This window comes from Vespa velutina, chromosome 6 (assembly GCF_912470025.1).
Source record: "Vespa velutina chromosome 6, iVesVel2.1, whole genome shotgun sequence".
Classification (NCBI taxonomy): Eukaryota; Metazoa; Arthropoda; class Insecta; order Hymenoptera; family Vespidae; genus Vespa; species Vespa velutina.
In genome coordinates, this window is record NC_062193.1 from 4,595,237 (window position 1) to 4,610,580 (window position 15,344).

Genomic DNA, 15,344 nt, shown 5'->3' on the forward strand with positions numbered 1-15,344 from the left:
AAATTTCTATCCCGACTGTGTATTTTTAATTAGAAATTTTAATTAGGAATTAGTTCGTATTAAAGATAGTCCCGTATAAAATTTCTCGTACGAAGGTCCCTTCTATGAGCATTTTTCTTTTCTTTTTTTCCTTTCTTTATTCTTATTTTTTCAATAAATTTTTCATACGCATTACCAACCCACGAATGACCTGTATCACGACTTTATTCTATATTCATGAATTGAATATATTATAAGAACGAAAATGGAGATGCTAACGCATCTAATCGGAAACGATGATATACTACGTAACATCTAATAATTTAATATCATGTGAGACATTACGAATGAATTCAGATGCAGGTGCTTTAATAATTTAAAAATATTCTGAATCGATTCGGACATATGTATGTAACCACCGTAAACAAGAAAATTCGTGCGGTTGCGTGCGCGCGTTTACATATGTACGTACGTGCCATACAGTTAGTAATAACTGGGTGCAAGTAGTACATGGTTCATCTCGTTTGTGTTTTGTTGAGTGATCAGACATCGTAGTTAATGCGCATGCGCGAAATGCGCGATCTCAGGAACGGCAGTACATCCTCGAATCTCTACGGTACTTCATATACACATACACATACACTTTTCTAAATGTCATATGCCAAGTAAACCATAATTACAGCATACGTTATATATATATATATGTGTGTATGTGTGTGTGTGTGTGTGTGTGTATATATAATCATTTTTTATGCGATATCGTGTTTGTTATATATTTATTATCATAACTGGAGAGGAAAGACAATTTAATTTTCGACAGATTTCTGCTTGCTTTACTCAATTATTGATTTACGATTAATTTTCGATATTTCTATTTTTGCAAGAATAAAAATCATTTACCAAATTTAACGAAATTAATATCAAGAATGAGAATATACATATACCTACGAGATCTTCCCTCGCTTTAATAAGAAAAAAAAAAAAAAATTGTATTTCGTTACGATGACAACAAAAAGAAAAAAACAATTTATAAGTACATATATACGTCACAAGTTGTATACATATTATATATATAACAGAACGCGATTTGTCTTTCATCTTTAAAATATGAGATACGAGAGTTCGCGACTGGAGGAGACGATAGATAACAAAAACGATCCCTTGTGAATTTTTTATATCGTCGAACGACGATAAAGGCAGATAAAAAAGAAAAGAGAAGTCATGTGTCCAAAAAATAAAAAGAAAAAAAAAGGAAAACGAAGAAAAACGAAGTCCTTATAGTTCCTTTCCTTTTTTCTTAATCTATAATATTTTCTAATCTATAATATTGTTTATCGATAATATTCGAAACAATCCTTGAATATCTTTTTAATGCGAATATAGAAGGGGGAAAAAAAAGGAAAGAAAAGAAAAAGACACTGTAATGTAAAAAAAAAAAAAAAAACAAAATGTTAAGAGAAATGCAGAGGGGTGCCAAAACACCCGACTCAATGGACGGCCCTGAAGGAACGTCGTACTCGGTTCTCGTGTACGCGCTTCGCCGAGTAGCAGTTAGTCGTTCGTCGTCCGTCAAAGGACGAGGGTTGTATACGTTGTGTTGTTCTTCCTCAACTATACTACTACTACTACTATTACTACTACACTACTACTATTACTACTACTACTACTATACTATTACTACTACTACTACTACTACTATTACTACTACTAATATTACTATTACTACTATTAGTACATCTTCTCTAAATTTTTATTTCTATTAATTCGTACACGGCGTTCAACGAACAGCCGTTCTCGAAACATTCCGTTTCTCATTTCTTTCCTTCGATCAAAAAAGAAGGACACATATATTCGAACAATTACGACGAACACGCGGATGCGCAAGATACGTTGGGAAAAGGCGCGCGCGCTTATTAAAGGAAAGGAAACAGCGGCGCAAAAAGGCAGGAGGAATTTGTTATTGAAGGTGGCGGAAGAAGAGGGAGAGGGCGAGGGAGAGGGCGACGGCGAGGTGGAGAAGGAAGGGGCGGCGGTGGGGGAGGAGGTAGAACGCTGGGCGGTGTCAGGTAAGGTCTCTTGTGACTTTTCCTTTTTTTTTTTGTTTTTTTTTCCTTTTTTCTTTTTTTTTTTTATTTTTTGTTTTTTTATTCGGTTTCGTTTCTTTTTCTCCTTCTTTTCGTTTGGTTTTTTTATTTCCCTTTCTTCCTCCTTTTCTTTTAAATCCCAAAAGGTCAAATCTCGAGGAAAGTTCCGTCAGAAGTACGAAGAATATCTTTACTTTTTTACTTTTGAAAATAATTAAATAATAAATCTTGTAATCCGAGAACAAGAAAAGAAGGGATGTTAATGGGGAAAAATTTTAAACGTGTTAAAAATCATTGTTACTTTTTTGAAAAGAGGAAAAGTGGCGGGGCGAGGGGGAGCGTGGGTGGGTGGGGGGAAATAGAAATGATCGAAGGAAGGAGAAGGGACAACGAGGAGAAATATTTCTCATTCGGTTAACCTCGGTCGAGTTCGGTTTAATCTGACGAACACGAACCTAACCTCTCTTCTCTATCCTTTTATTTCTTCTCTAACGTGCTTACTAACGTTTGACATTTGCCTTTGTTTTGTTTCGTTTCGTTTCGTCTACTTTTTTCTATTTTTATTTTTTTTTTTTCCTCTCCACTATTTGTCCTTCGTCATACATACGTACTATATATTTCATCGATCGAATATGCGAACGAGTATGACAAATACACTTTTATCTTTATTACTTTTTACATGATTTAATAAATGGTCTACGCTATGTCAGGAGTTTTCTATTGGAGTAATAAAAACGTTTATAGAGTATAAGGGGTGAGTGTATAAAAGCTTTTGTTTTCATGGCTAATGCTCTCAGCGGAAGCGAGGCAAGTTCAATCGATAAACGAACTGCTTGCTAGCTTGCTAGCTTGCTTGCTTGCTTGCTTGTTGGTCGTTGTCTTTGTCGTTGTCCTCATAGTAGTCGTTATCATTGTCGTCGTCGTCGTCGTCGTCGTCGTCGTCGTCGTCATCGTCGTCATCGTCATCGTTCCTGTCGTTGCCATTGCGGTACGACGGAAAATATCTCGGAACACCCTCGGTTACGCTCCAGAGGAAATAGTTCCTTCGATCCCACCGCCTTCATAAAGTAGTTCGGTGGTGGTAGTAGTGGTGGTGATGGTGATGGCAGTGGTGGTGGTGGTGGTCGGTCGTGTTGGTGGTGAGAAGCCGGTTAACTCGCTTCGTTATGTTGCAAGACGTCTACTTCTATCCTTTTTCAACTCTTTCTATCATCTCTCTCTTTCTCTCTATCTTTACTCTTTCTTTCGAGAAAGAGAGAGAGAGAGAGAGAGAGAGAGTCAAGTGCTCTTCCTTCATCTTCTTCGTCTTTCTTTCTTTCTCTTGTTTTTTCTTTTTTCTTTTTTTCTTTTTTCTTTTTTCTTTTTTTTTTTTTTTTTTTATTCAGTCTTCTTTCTTCCTCTCTTACAAGCTCTTCTACTACCAACTACTTACTTTCTTTCTCTTTTCAATAGGAATCTCATAGAACGTTGACCCTTCTTAATTCGTTTTTCTAGTAGTCCTCCGTACCTACTTACTTATAAGATCCCGGCTTTTTGTGGTATCCTATATATGTATTCACGTATGTATATCTGCCGTCTGTCTATCTATCTGTCTGTCTGTGTGTATGTATGTGTATGTATTTACTTTGCTTTTATTAGTTTCTCTTATATCTTCTTCTTTTTCCTCTTCTTTTTCTTTTTTTTTTTTTATTTAGTCCGTAAAAAATAAATTAGAGACGACCTTTTTCACATATTAATGTATGTATGTATGTATGTATTCGTATACCTTAAGATGTTCTTTTTCTTTTTTCTTTTAATGAGCGAAGTAGGAGTTAAAGCTTATTTAAAAGAGAGATTCGTTTATAAAAGATCTTATTCGATGTATACACATATTATCTAAGATTAAATCAATTGATTAGAAAATGGCAGACGGCGCTGGGTGTTCTATTATAACCTGGATTATAGTTATCATAAAACATCGATAATTACGATTGGAAAATCTAATCTTTATAAGTTTCTTTGGAAAATGAACAAATTTGTATATCATATCTGCTTTGAAGAATACTTTTTATTCTTTTTTCTCTCTCTCTCTTTTTTTTTTTTTTTTAATTTTTTTTCTTCTCTCTCTCTCTCTCTCTCTCTCTATTTCAGTATTGTTCGTCTTATCATGAAAACTAGATCTAATCTTATCAGCGTAATGTTCATATCGGGTAAAATGTTTTATCTCTGACAATTCTTAAGGGTGATGCTGATGGCGGGAGGAGAGGAAAAAAGAGGAGAAAAAAAAAGAAAAGAAAGGGAAGAAAAAACCAACAGAACGAATCAATCGATTCGCAAAGAAAATTTGCACTTTGTAGTAAATGTATCAAAAGGTACATTTGTTTATCTAGCGTGTGTATCCTCGTGTTATTGTATGTCTACGGCAGATGTTTTTCAAAATCCCAACTACGTGAATGTCAACAGTAATATTTGTTATTTCGTTTTCGTTTTTCTTTTTTTCCTTTTCCCTCTTTTTTTTTTTTTTTATTGTTTTCTTCGTCCTTTCTCTCTCTCTCTCTCTCTCTCTCTCTCTCTCTCTCTTTCTCTCTTTCTCTCTTTCTCTCTTTCTCTCTTTCTCTCTTCCCCTCTCCCCTTCCTCTCCCTTCCATAAAAATTCTCAATCCCCTTGTTCTCGGCAGCCAAGCGTGATTTATTATCCCGCGATGCGCGGCGTATTGTGACGTCGAGAAAATTAAAAAAAAAAAAAAAAAAAAAAAAAAAAAAGAAAAAAAAATCAGAAAATACAACAAAAAAAAATAAAAATAAAAAAGAACAAAGGAAAGAATCGATCGTATTAAAATAATCTCATAGAAAAATAGATACGTATTGGAGAGGAGGGAAAAGGATTCGTCGATTATTAACAAATGTCAATTTGATTTGTGTTATTTGATGTGTCTCTTTCGAAATATAAAACAAAAAAGAGAATTACTTACCTTTTTTATTTGTTCTCTCTCTCTCTCTCTCACTCTCTTTTTTTTTCTTCTTGTAATATTGTCAAAGTTCGAAACATTAAAATGCGCCACTTCTATATCGATCTTGAACAGTTGTTTTTCAAACATTTCATTCGATCGAGTACACTCGAAAAGGCGGTAACAACATTTTAAATTTCAATTTCAATTTCAATTTCAATTTCATTTCGTTTCGTTTCGTTTCACTTTACGCTTTTCTTTTCCTTTCTCTTATTTCTTCTTCTTCTCTTTTTCTTTTTTTTTTCTTTCTTTTTTTTTTTTTTTTTTTTTTTTTTTTTTTTTTTTTACTTCGATTAATAATCATAATGAGGCAACGAAGAATAACAATCTATTGTACATATATATATATATATATATATATATATATATATATATATATATATTTCTCGATGTGTATTCGACGAGCGTTGAACGGGGAATTCAATGTCAAGAGTCCTTCACTACGAGCTCAATGCAAGAAATGTGAGAGGGAGAAAGGAAGGGGAGAGAGGAAGGGAAACAGAAAAGGAAGAAGAAAAAAACAACAAAATAGAAAACGGGGTGAAAAATAATGAAAAAAGCATCTCCCTCTACATCCACCTTACCCCATCCCCGACAGTTTTTTTCACAGCTTGTTTGCTCGTTTTCGATCTTCGGTAATTTCATGACCTCTCTAGTTTTCCAGTTGTTTTTCTTTTTCTTCTGTGTTCTTTTTTTTATTTTTTATTTTTTATTTTTTATTTTTTATTCCTTTTTCTTTTCTTTTCTTTCTCTCCTTTCTTTTTTTTTCCCCTTTTCTTTCTCTACTCTCAACCATTACGAAAATTCATTTCAACGTGATACGTACGTACGTACGTACGACGTTTGGCATTGAAAGAGAAAAAGAAAAAAAAAGAAAAAGAACTATTTATTAATCATATTTCTGGATGGAAAATAAAAATAAGAAAGGAAAAAAGAAAAGAAAATAAAAAGAAGCCAGGAAAAGAAAACTACCAGAAAAAAAAATGGGGGAAGAAAAAACCAAAAAGAAAAAAAAACAAAAGAAAACAAAAAAAGACGAGTGTGAAGTAAATTTGAAAAACGCGAACGCGGAGTTTGGCTTTGTCGGAGCTTTGCCTATTTTTGCTGCGTCTTGCAAGAGCATTTATTAACCGAGTTCTTCGTTAAAAATCTCTACGACCAAGAGAATATCGTACCATGCATACTATACATATATACGTACATATATATATGTAAATATATATATATATATACATATATATACGAGTACATATGTACTCTCGTTACTCCGACATTGACAGAGAAAAAGGGAGAGAAAAACAGAGAGAGAGGGAGAGAGAGAGAGAGAGAGAGAGAGAGAGAGAGAGAGAGGGATGTAAAAAATGAGTGTAAAAGAGGAGCGTCATACTTTCGAAATAAAAAGCTCCTTGAATAGTCTTTAGAATCTGTGATAGAAAAGTCCATTATACTTCCTATTCCTTCGGTATCAAAAAAAGAAAAAAAAAAAAGAATGATAAAGAGTTAGTTATTAGCCCGAGTTAGTATTAGTCCGAAAAAAAAAAAAACGGGAAAAAAGGAAAAAGAAAAGAAAAACTAAAATAAAATGTAGCAAAATAAAATAAAAGAAAAGAAATAAAGAGAGAGAGAGAGAGAGAGAGAGAGAGAGATTAAATTAATCAAATCGAACGTTACAATCGCGTTAATGATAATATTCGATATTACAGGAAAGATTTGTAAAATACGACAACAATAATAACAAATACAATCGCAAAACTGGCGAACCTGGCGAATCTCGCGAGTTGCGTATCTACGATGATAGACGACGAGGAGCAGGAGGAGCTCCGTTGTACCGGAAGTGACGTAGAAATTGAAGAATATACCGATACAGAAGAATCACCGTACGTCGGCGCTTATCGTGCCAGTTCCGATAAGCTATTCGACCGAAGTAGAGCGACCTGGCAAAAATTCACCTTTCTAATCACCCTTCTCACCGTGGTTACATCCGTAACAGTTCTTGTTATCGGTTTTCCACTTTATCTCGAAAGCATCAGTGCCGTATCCAACTCTTACACTGGTAAGCAAATATCTATGATCATTCTCATTTATTATTTTAAGTAACATGTAGAAAATTTTTTGAATTTTATATTTATTATATGGAAAAAAAAAAAAATATTCAAATATATAATACAATGCATTTATAAGAGAAATCTTTTGTTTATTGGTTTTTTTTTGACGGCATGTAAAGAACATCAGTGTCGTATCTTAAAGTTTATCATCGGTAAAAATTTTCAAATTATATTCATATTCAATATGAAAAATATTCGAATATGGAATGTAATGCGTTTCTAAGGAAAATATTTTGTTTATCGATTATTTCGCTTTACGTTAAAAGCATCGTAGGTATCGTATCTAACGTTTATATCGATAAAACGATATGTCTATGGATTTTTCTTCGAGTAACGTGAAAAACATTTCAAAATTGTATTGAATAATTTCTATTGAAAATCTTCGAATAGATATATAAAGCGTTTGTTGAAAAGAAATTTTTGGCGTTATCGATTTTGTGCTTTTTTATAAAAAGCATCGTCGTAACGTGTCTAACGTTTACAATGGTAAAACGATATTAAAGTTCATTCATTTTCTCATCATGCTATTTAATATTTCAAAATTGTATAACTTCTATGAAAAATATTCGCGTCTATATATTTATATATATATATACTAAACGCGTTTATAAGATCTATCTTTCTTATTATCCTGTGATTTCTAAACGTGAGATCACTGACCGTAAATAATGAAAGCTTATCCAGGAGAATGGAGATTTCATATATATATATATATATATATATATATATATATATATATATATATATATATATAAATTCTCGAAGTGAAAAACGAGCGATCTTGTTAGTAGAGAGAAGTATATTTTCTTTTACCTGACGAAGGTAAACGTGTCGATAAAGTGAATTTTTATTCAAGCAATGATCAAATAAAAAAAAAACAAAAATATATATATAAGTAACTTAATGCACTAAAGTAATTTAAAAAAGAGAATTATGTCAGACTGCATTAGTATATTGGTGTGTATGTGTGTGTGTGTGTGTGTGTATTTATTTATAAGGTAGTTCAGTGCATTAAGATAATTTAATGTATACACGTATGTATACGTAATAAAAATAAAAAAAGAAATAAAAAAAAAAAAAAAAAAAATGTTATTTCTCGTAGGTCTTCTCTTCAGTGCACTCGGGTCTGCTTGTATTCTCGGGTTCGTCTACGTCGTCATGGAAAAAGTCTCTCCGCCTCCACCTTTGGTGCCAAACTCGATGAGAATAAGGATACCACGTTGCATCCTAATCAAAATAAGCACGCTCTATGCTCTCTCTGGTATTCTTGTTGCACTATCTCTCGATCAAAATCGAGTTCTATGTCATCTTCAGGATCCGATAAAGGGCATTACTCTACTTTTCTCATTGGTTTACTATTTCTTCTTCTCTCGAAAAAGTAAGATATACACGTTTGTTCGAAATAAAACAAAAAAAAAAAAAAAAAAAAAAAAAAAAAAAAAAAAAGAAATATTAATCAATCTCTCACTAATTTTGCAAAAAGAGAAGAAATTAAAATTTTAAAAAGCAAAAAGAGATAGTTCGCAATTTATTCACAAAAAAATTCTATCTTCCGTCTCTCTCTTTTAAAAGAATTATTAATATATAAAATCATATTAATACATAATTATTTTATATTCGTACATCTTGTTAATTAAATTAATAACGCATTACACTTAACAAAATTATCCGATATTTATATATTGAAAAATTCCAATTACTTTTCTCTCTCTCTCTCTCTCTCTCTCTCTCTCTTTTACTTTGATATTATTTATCTCATTAAATCAATTAAAAGCAAATTACTTTTAACCATCATTGAGTATTTGTATATTTAAAAACAAAAAATATCATTACACATTATTCATCCTATTAAGATGAAATTAAAGATACATTAACATTACATGTTAAAAGCCATACGAAATAAATAAATATATATATATATATATATATAATTTTTATATATATAATTTTTCAAAATTATTGAAAAAGAAATGATATTTATATTGTCAATAAATATAATATTATATGAAATATGTTATATATGTTTCAGTGATGAGCCTTCAACGAATATTCGCAAGCACGACGATAATAGTAGGCTTGTTTATAAGTGTCGACTATGGTCTTTGCGATGAATTTCGTTGTCGGGGAAGAGAAGTGTCGGCGCATACAGCGACAATGAGAGGATCCTGGGGCGTCAGAGCTGTCTGGACTTTTGTTTACGTCGGTGCATTGGCCGCTTTCGCGATGTTCTTCACTATGCTCGAGCGTCATTATACTACCGGGGTAAATTTTTTGATTTTTCTTTCTAATTACATGGCCAATTAACGCTGTTGCTCATTTCTTTATCTTTTTTAAAACTAGACCACCCTATATTAGCAAAACGAGAACACTATATATATATATATATATATATATATATATATATATATATATATATATATATATATAAATCTTTTTCCATTGTTTTCGTAATACTATTACAATAATAATGGCCTATTCTAATGTGTAAAGTAATTTTCTTACATTCGTTTAAAGTATTTCATTTTTAAAAAAGAAAAGAAAAGAAAAGAAAACAAAAATATAGAAATTCTATTACACGAAACTAATAATTTTTATTTAATAAAGTAGATAAAATTAATTCGTTTGTTATATATCGACATTGGGCATATATGTTTCATGATAAAATTAATTGTTAAATTTTTATAAATTACATTGATGTTAACATCAGTGTAATTAATTTTCATATTGATGTATACGTCAATGTCAATTAACAATTAATCTCTTTCATCGAAGAAATTAAGTAAAATTTGAAATAAAAAGAGAAAAGAAAAAAAAAAAAAGAAAAAAGATAAAAAAGAAAACACCTATAGATCGAATCAATGATATTAAATGTACAAGATTAATCTTATCATTGATTAATTAACCGGTATTTTTTTGTTTTTTTTTTTTCTTTCTTTTTTTTTTCCCTACGATAGCAACAAAATATTTGTCAATTGCTGACAACTCAGCCGAGTTCTTTCCTATACACCGTTTCTCGCTTGGTCTCCTCGCGTGACATACGACGAAGAGGATCGGAGGAGGAGGGTGGTAGATTGTTGCACGTCACGGACCCAGATCCAACTATAAAGCCGAAGAATTATCCGAAACCTCCCATACTTCAGACCCTTTTCCACATACATGCCATCGCATTTTTTGCAATCCTCACGCTCTGTTGGTTGGACACGTTGCCTGGTATCGGTAGGGTAGGTATAATAATAAATAAATAAATAAAAAAAAAAAGAATGAATAAATAACAAAAAAGAAGAAAGAAAAGGTTTATTTATCTTCGTAGATCGACGGCTAGATGGAAAAAAATATTGGACTGTTTTACTGTATTTTTCTTTCTTTCTTTCTTTCTTTTTCTTCTTTTCCTTTGTCTTTTTTTCCTTTGTTTTTCTATTTTCTCTAATATATTGAAACAATTTCGTTTTCCATAAAAAAAAAGTTAGATATATGGATCATTGATTAATCCAGTAAAACTTGAATTGTGTATATATATATATATACTGATGTAAATATAATTATGGATTTTTATCATTTCACCAATTTAATATATTTTCAATATATTTTATGTATTGAATGGAAGACAAATGTCAATATATGATATCAGCATAGGAATTAAACGAAATGAAAATGAATACTAATCGTTTAAAAATTCATTTTTAGGGTTTATCGCCGGTCGACTTGTATCGTATCGTCGAACACGGTTTGTCCTGTCACTTTAAAGCAATTGATTCTTGCTCAAACGTATCCAGCCACGCATGGATTTGTCTTTTAGCTTATGTAATTTTTATCATCTCGTCGATAAACTTTCTTTCGATGTGTGAAAGTGCTGTATTTACTGTCGCAGCGGCTACAGTATCTCTTCCTTTATCTGGAATTTGGTGGAGCATTTACAAAATGAACGTCGGTGCTAACGGCGGTGAGTTTTAACTTTGAAATATATATATATATATATATATATATATATATATATATATATAGCATTGTTATTATTATTAATATTATTATTGTTATTATTCAATTAAAAATTATATCGTAATTAAATTGTATCGTTTTAAAAAATAGGTTTCATCGAATGGTCACCTGGAGTAACTGGCGAATTAATTTGTGCTTTACTCGGTCTTCCGATTGTACTCCTTGGCTTGGGCTTACTCGTCAGATCTCACTTCAGGGATAATCAAGCTTATTATCAAACTATACAACCACCTGATATACAACACGAGCCACCATGCCATAGATGAATCCTTCCTATATTATTTTTTTTCGCATAAATATATAAATATATATATGCTATATTAATATAATTGAGAACGAAAAAGAAAAAAAATAGGATGAGAGATGATAGATAGATCGATCGATCGATTTCAAAACATAACAAACAAACTGAAGCTACAAATTAGTCAAACCGAAGTTTATTATCTTATTATTAGCATAATATAATTGTTGCTAATAAGTATATTATATTAATCTTTACTTAATCGTACATTCATACACATGAAGATTACGTACTTTTACGTAATTGATTAAATTTATAATCGTTCGCAAAAAGGTTTTCAGATATGTACATAAGGAAAAACCCAGATGCGATTCCTTTAAACGTTTGACAATTTTTTGAAGAAAAAGATAGAAAAAATAGAGAGAGAGAGAGAGAGAGAGAGAGAGAGAGAGAAGACAGAGACAAAAAAAATCGTTAAAATAAAAAATAACAAGGAAAAAAAGATACAAAAAGAAAATGAAAATAAGAAAATTACAATGAAAGAACAATGAAAGTGTTTTAATTTGTCGCGGCAGGGGTGAATGGGGCGGACGGTAGGAGGAGGGCTGATTAAACGATCGTTTTTTCCTATATAATGCCAACATACATAATAAAACAAAACAAAAAAAAACAAAAAAAGAAAATATCCGTCGAGCCAGAACGTTATTGCCAGTTTATATTTTATTTTGATAAAGAAGCATTCCGAAGAAAAACGAAAAAATAGTATATATATATATATATATTTATATATATATATATATATATATATATATATATATATATATATATATATATATAGAAAAATATACATATATATATAAGAAAAAGGTGAAACGCAAATTATTTCTATTGTACTATGAATGACGTATTATTCTAATAACAATAGAAAAAGATGAAAGAACATATGAACGGTATATAGAGAGAGAGAGAGAGAGAGAGAGAGAGAGAGAGAGAGAGAGAGAGAGAGAGAGAGAGAGAGAGAGATAATGAAACTAAAAGGGGAAAAAAATAAAAAAAAAATATAATAACAAAGAGAAAACAAGAGAAACTACTTTTGTAGGAAAAAAAATTATGCACGGCTCGTGTGTTTCTAGTCAAACTGAAAGTTTCGTACTTTGATGTACCTTTAGATTCCAAATTTTTTTTCGCAGTATATATATATACATATATATAGTATACATATTATATACACATACATATATACATATTATATATATATATATAATATATGTATTAATATATTCGTTGTTCGAATATAATAATAATAATAATAATAATAATAATAATAATAATAATAATAATAATAATAATAATAATAATAATAATAATAATAGTAATAGTAATAATAATAATAATAATAATAATAATATTAATAATAATAATAATAATAATAATAATAATAATAATAATAATAATAATAATAATAATAATAACAATAACAGTGACGCGCAAAGCGCATAAATTGCTCGCTGAAGAAAAAGTATTTTTTTATACGAATAAATTTTTTTAAAAACTGCTTCTCTATATAATTAGACATATATATACACACATATGTAACATCTCTAAGGGATGTTTCATTAGACATTTGGAATGTGAAAAAAAAAATGACGAAAAAGAAAAAAAAAAGAAAAAAAAAGAAGAATAAAAATAAATAAAGAAAAAAACGCACGAAACAAATATACAACCGAAAGACAAATAAGTCTAATAAGAGCTCTTAGCAAATGAATTTGTATTAACAGCATGTCTGTGGAAAAATGAGGAAGGAAGTAAGAAATAATTTATATGTGTGGAATAACTTAAAGGCATTTCATTATCATTCTTTGTTAGATAAAACAAACATTATTAATCGTGAACAGCTAAACTAGTAAAAATTTACGTAAGAAATTGTTTTTCTATTTCGTCATTTATTTCATTTTTTTTTTTTTTGTTACTTCATTCTTTTCTTTTTTCTTTGTTAATTTTTTGTAAACATAAATGTTATCTCACGTTTAAGATATATATATATATATATATATATACATATGTATCATTGTTATATTTATATTTTTCTAACTATGTATATGTTACATGTTATTTCTATTCACTTAAAGAAACCACGTAATCTTTTTCTGCGTAAGAGTTTACATGATTAATGTACAAAATGACTGTGATATTATTCTACGTTCATAAATGTTTTTTTTTTCTTTTTGTTATTTGTTCTTCTCTTTTTATCTTTTTGTTTTTTTCTTCTTTTTTCTTTTTTTTTTTTTTTTTTGTTTTCTTTTCAGTTAATTACAAAGAATACAGCATAATGCAGGATTATTTTTTGCGTCTTATTCAATTTGAAAGAAAAGAAAAGAAACGAAACAACACAAATTCATTTGTATTTCTTCCAATTAGATGTACAAGCTATTATCAAAAAGAAAAGGAAAAAAAATCAAATTTTGAGATCGAACGAATGCGATGGATAATTGAAAAGAAAAGAAAGAAAGAAAAAGAAACAAAAGAGAAGAAATATATTTGAATATATTTGTGCCAAATTTCTCGAGTTTTCGTGTAAAAAAATTCGAACGTTAGACTAAAATATATACTTACACATATATACACACACACACACATATATATATATACATACAGATGTATATATATATATATATAATATATATATACAAGCATAGGAACGAGAGAAAATATAAAAAATATTTCATTAATCTAACGTTATAATAATAATGATATTTAACATTTCAATGTCATTTATCTGTGTCAGCTTATACAATTATTAACAATAACGAGATAGTTTGTTGAATGTGTATTAAATTGTTTAAACGTGTTAGAAATAAGATTGTAATAAAAAAATAAGATTGTAAGACAGAGAGAGTAAGAAAAAGAGGGAGAGAGAGAGAGAGAGAGAGAGAGAGATAGAGAGAGAGAAGGAGAGAGACAGAAAGAGAGAAAGAGAAAGAGAGAAGGAAGAGAAAGAAGAAAAGAGAAAATTATTCATTGTTGGAATTATTGTACATCAATTATATTTTATTGGAAAACCTATATACGTCCACATTTTTACAATTGCAGTAATAAGCATTTCATCGATGACAACAATAATAAATTTGAAACAAACAGAAACTGACAAAAAAGAAAAAAAAAATAAATAAAAAGGAACAAGAAACCAAAAGACATAGAAAAAAAGTAAAAGGAAAAAAGAAATAAATACAACCAATAATACTCGAATAGAACGATTAATAATAATAATAATAATAATAGTAATAATAATAATAATAATAATAATAATAATAATAATAATAATAATAATAATAATAAATAAATAAGGATGATGTACGCATCTGTTGATTTCGTATAACCGGAGTAAAGTGCTAAACAATGTCAGTACTACTTATAAATAGTAATGGTAATTAATAACAGCTTTTACAATAACCATAACAAAACAAACGTATATATATATATATATATATATATATATATATATATTCAATTTGAAAATGTTGGTATATTAGAAATATATATATAAAACGTAAAACCAAAGTTTGTATTAATCTCTACTAAAGTATAATGTGACACGGGATATATGAAGCGTATATATAAAACGTATAAAGAGGAAAGATTTGGTATATATATATACTCACATGCGCACACACATAAACACACACATATATATATATATAAATACTGTTTTGGTGATATATTTACATAATAATATAATATATACATACCGTATAAATATATGTGATATTGAAACAGTTAAGTGCTTAATCGAAACGTAGAAATTCGCGTGACTTAAGAGAGTGGCTTTTAAATTTGTTACTGGAAAAATTAAAAAATCGAGAGTAGAAAGAAAAGGAAAAAGAAAAGAAAGAAAAATTGCAAAATTATTCGTAGTATAATTCCAGGAGCCACGATCTTTTTGAATGTTTTCATT

General features: G+C 29.6%; 1 protein-coding gene across 7 annotated transcripts; it reads left to right on the forward strand.

Moving 5' to 3' along the window:
• The first annotated feature begins 1,912 nt into the window (after positions 1–1,912).
• Positions 1,913–12,145, forward strand: LOC124949974. 7 transcript variants are annotated; one of them, XM_047495946.1, is made up of 7 exons: positions 1,913–2,045; positions 6,754–7,103; positions 8,258–8,533; positions 9,185–9,417; positions 10,110–10,376; positions 10,840–11,095; positions 11,242–12,145. In XM_047495946.1, exons 2-7 carry the CDS (start codon positions 6,842–6,844, stop codon positions 11,415–11,417), a joined length of 1,470 nt encoding a protein of 489 aa, XP_047351902.1. In that variant the 5' UTR covers positions 1,913–2,045; positions 6,754–6,841; the 3' UTR covers positions 11,418–12,145. The 7 variants fall into 7 exon arrangements, with proteins under 7 accessions (XP_047351902.1, XP_047351904.1, XP_047351905.1 ...); XM_047495948.1 differs by lacking the exon at positions 1,913–2,045 and adding an exon at positions 2,477–2,817; XM_047495949.1 differs by lacking the exon at positions 1,913–2,045 and adding an exon at positions 2,934–3,202.
• Positions 12,146–15,344: the final 3,199 nt, after the last annotated feature.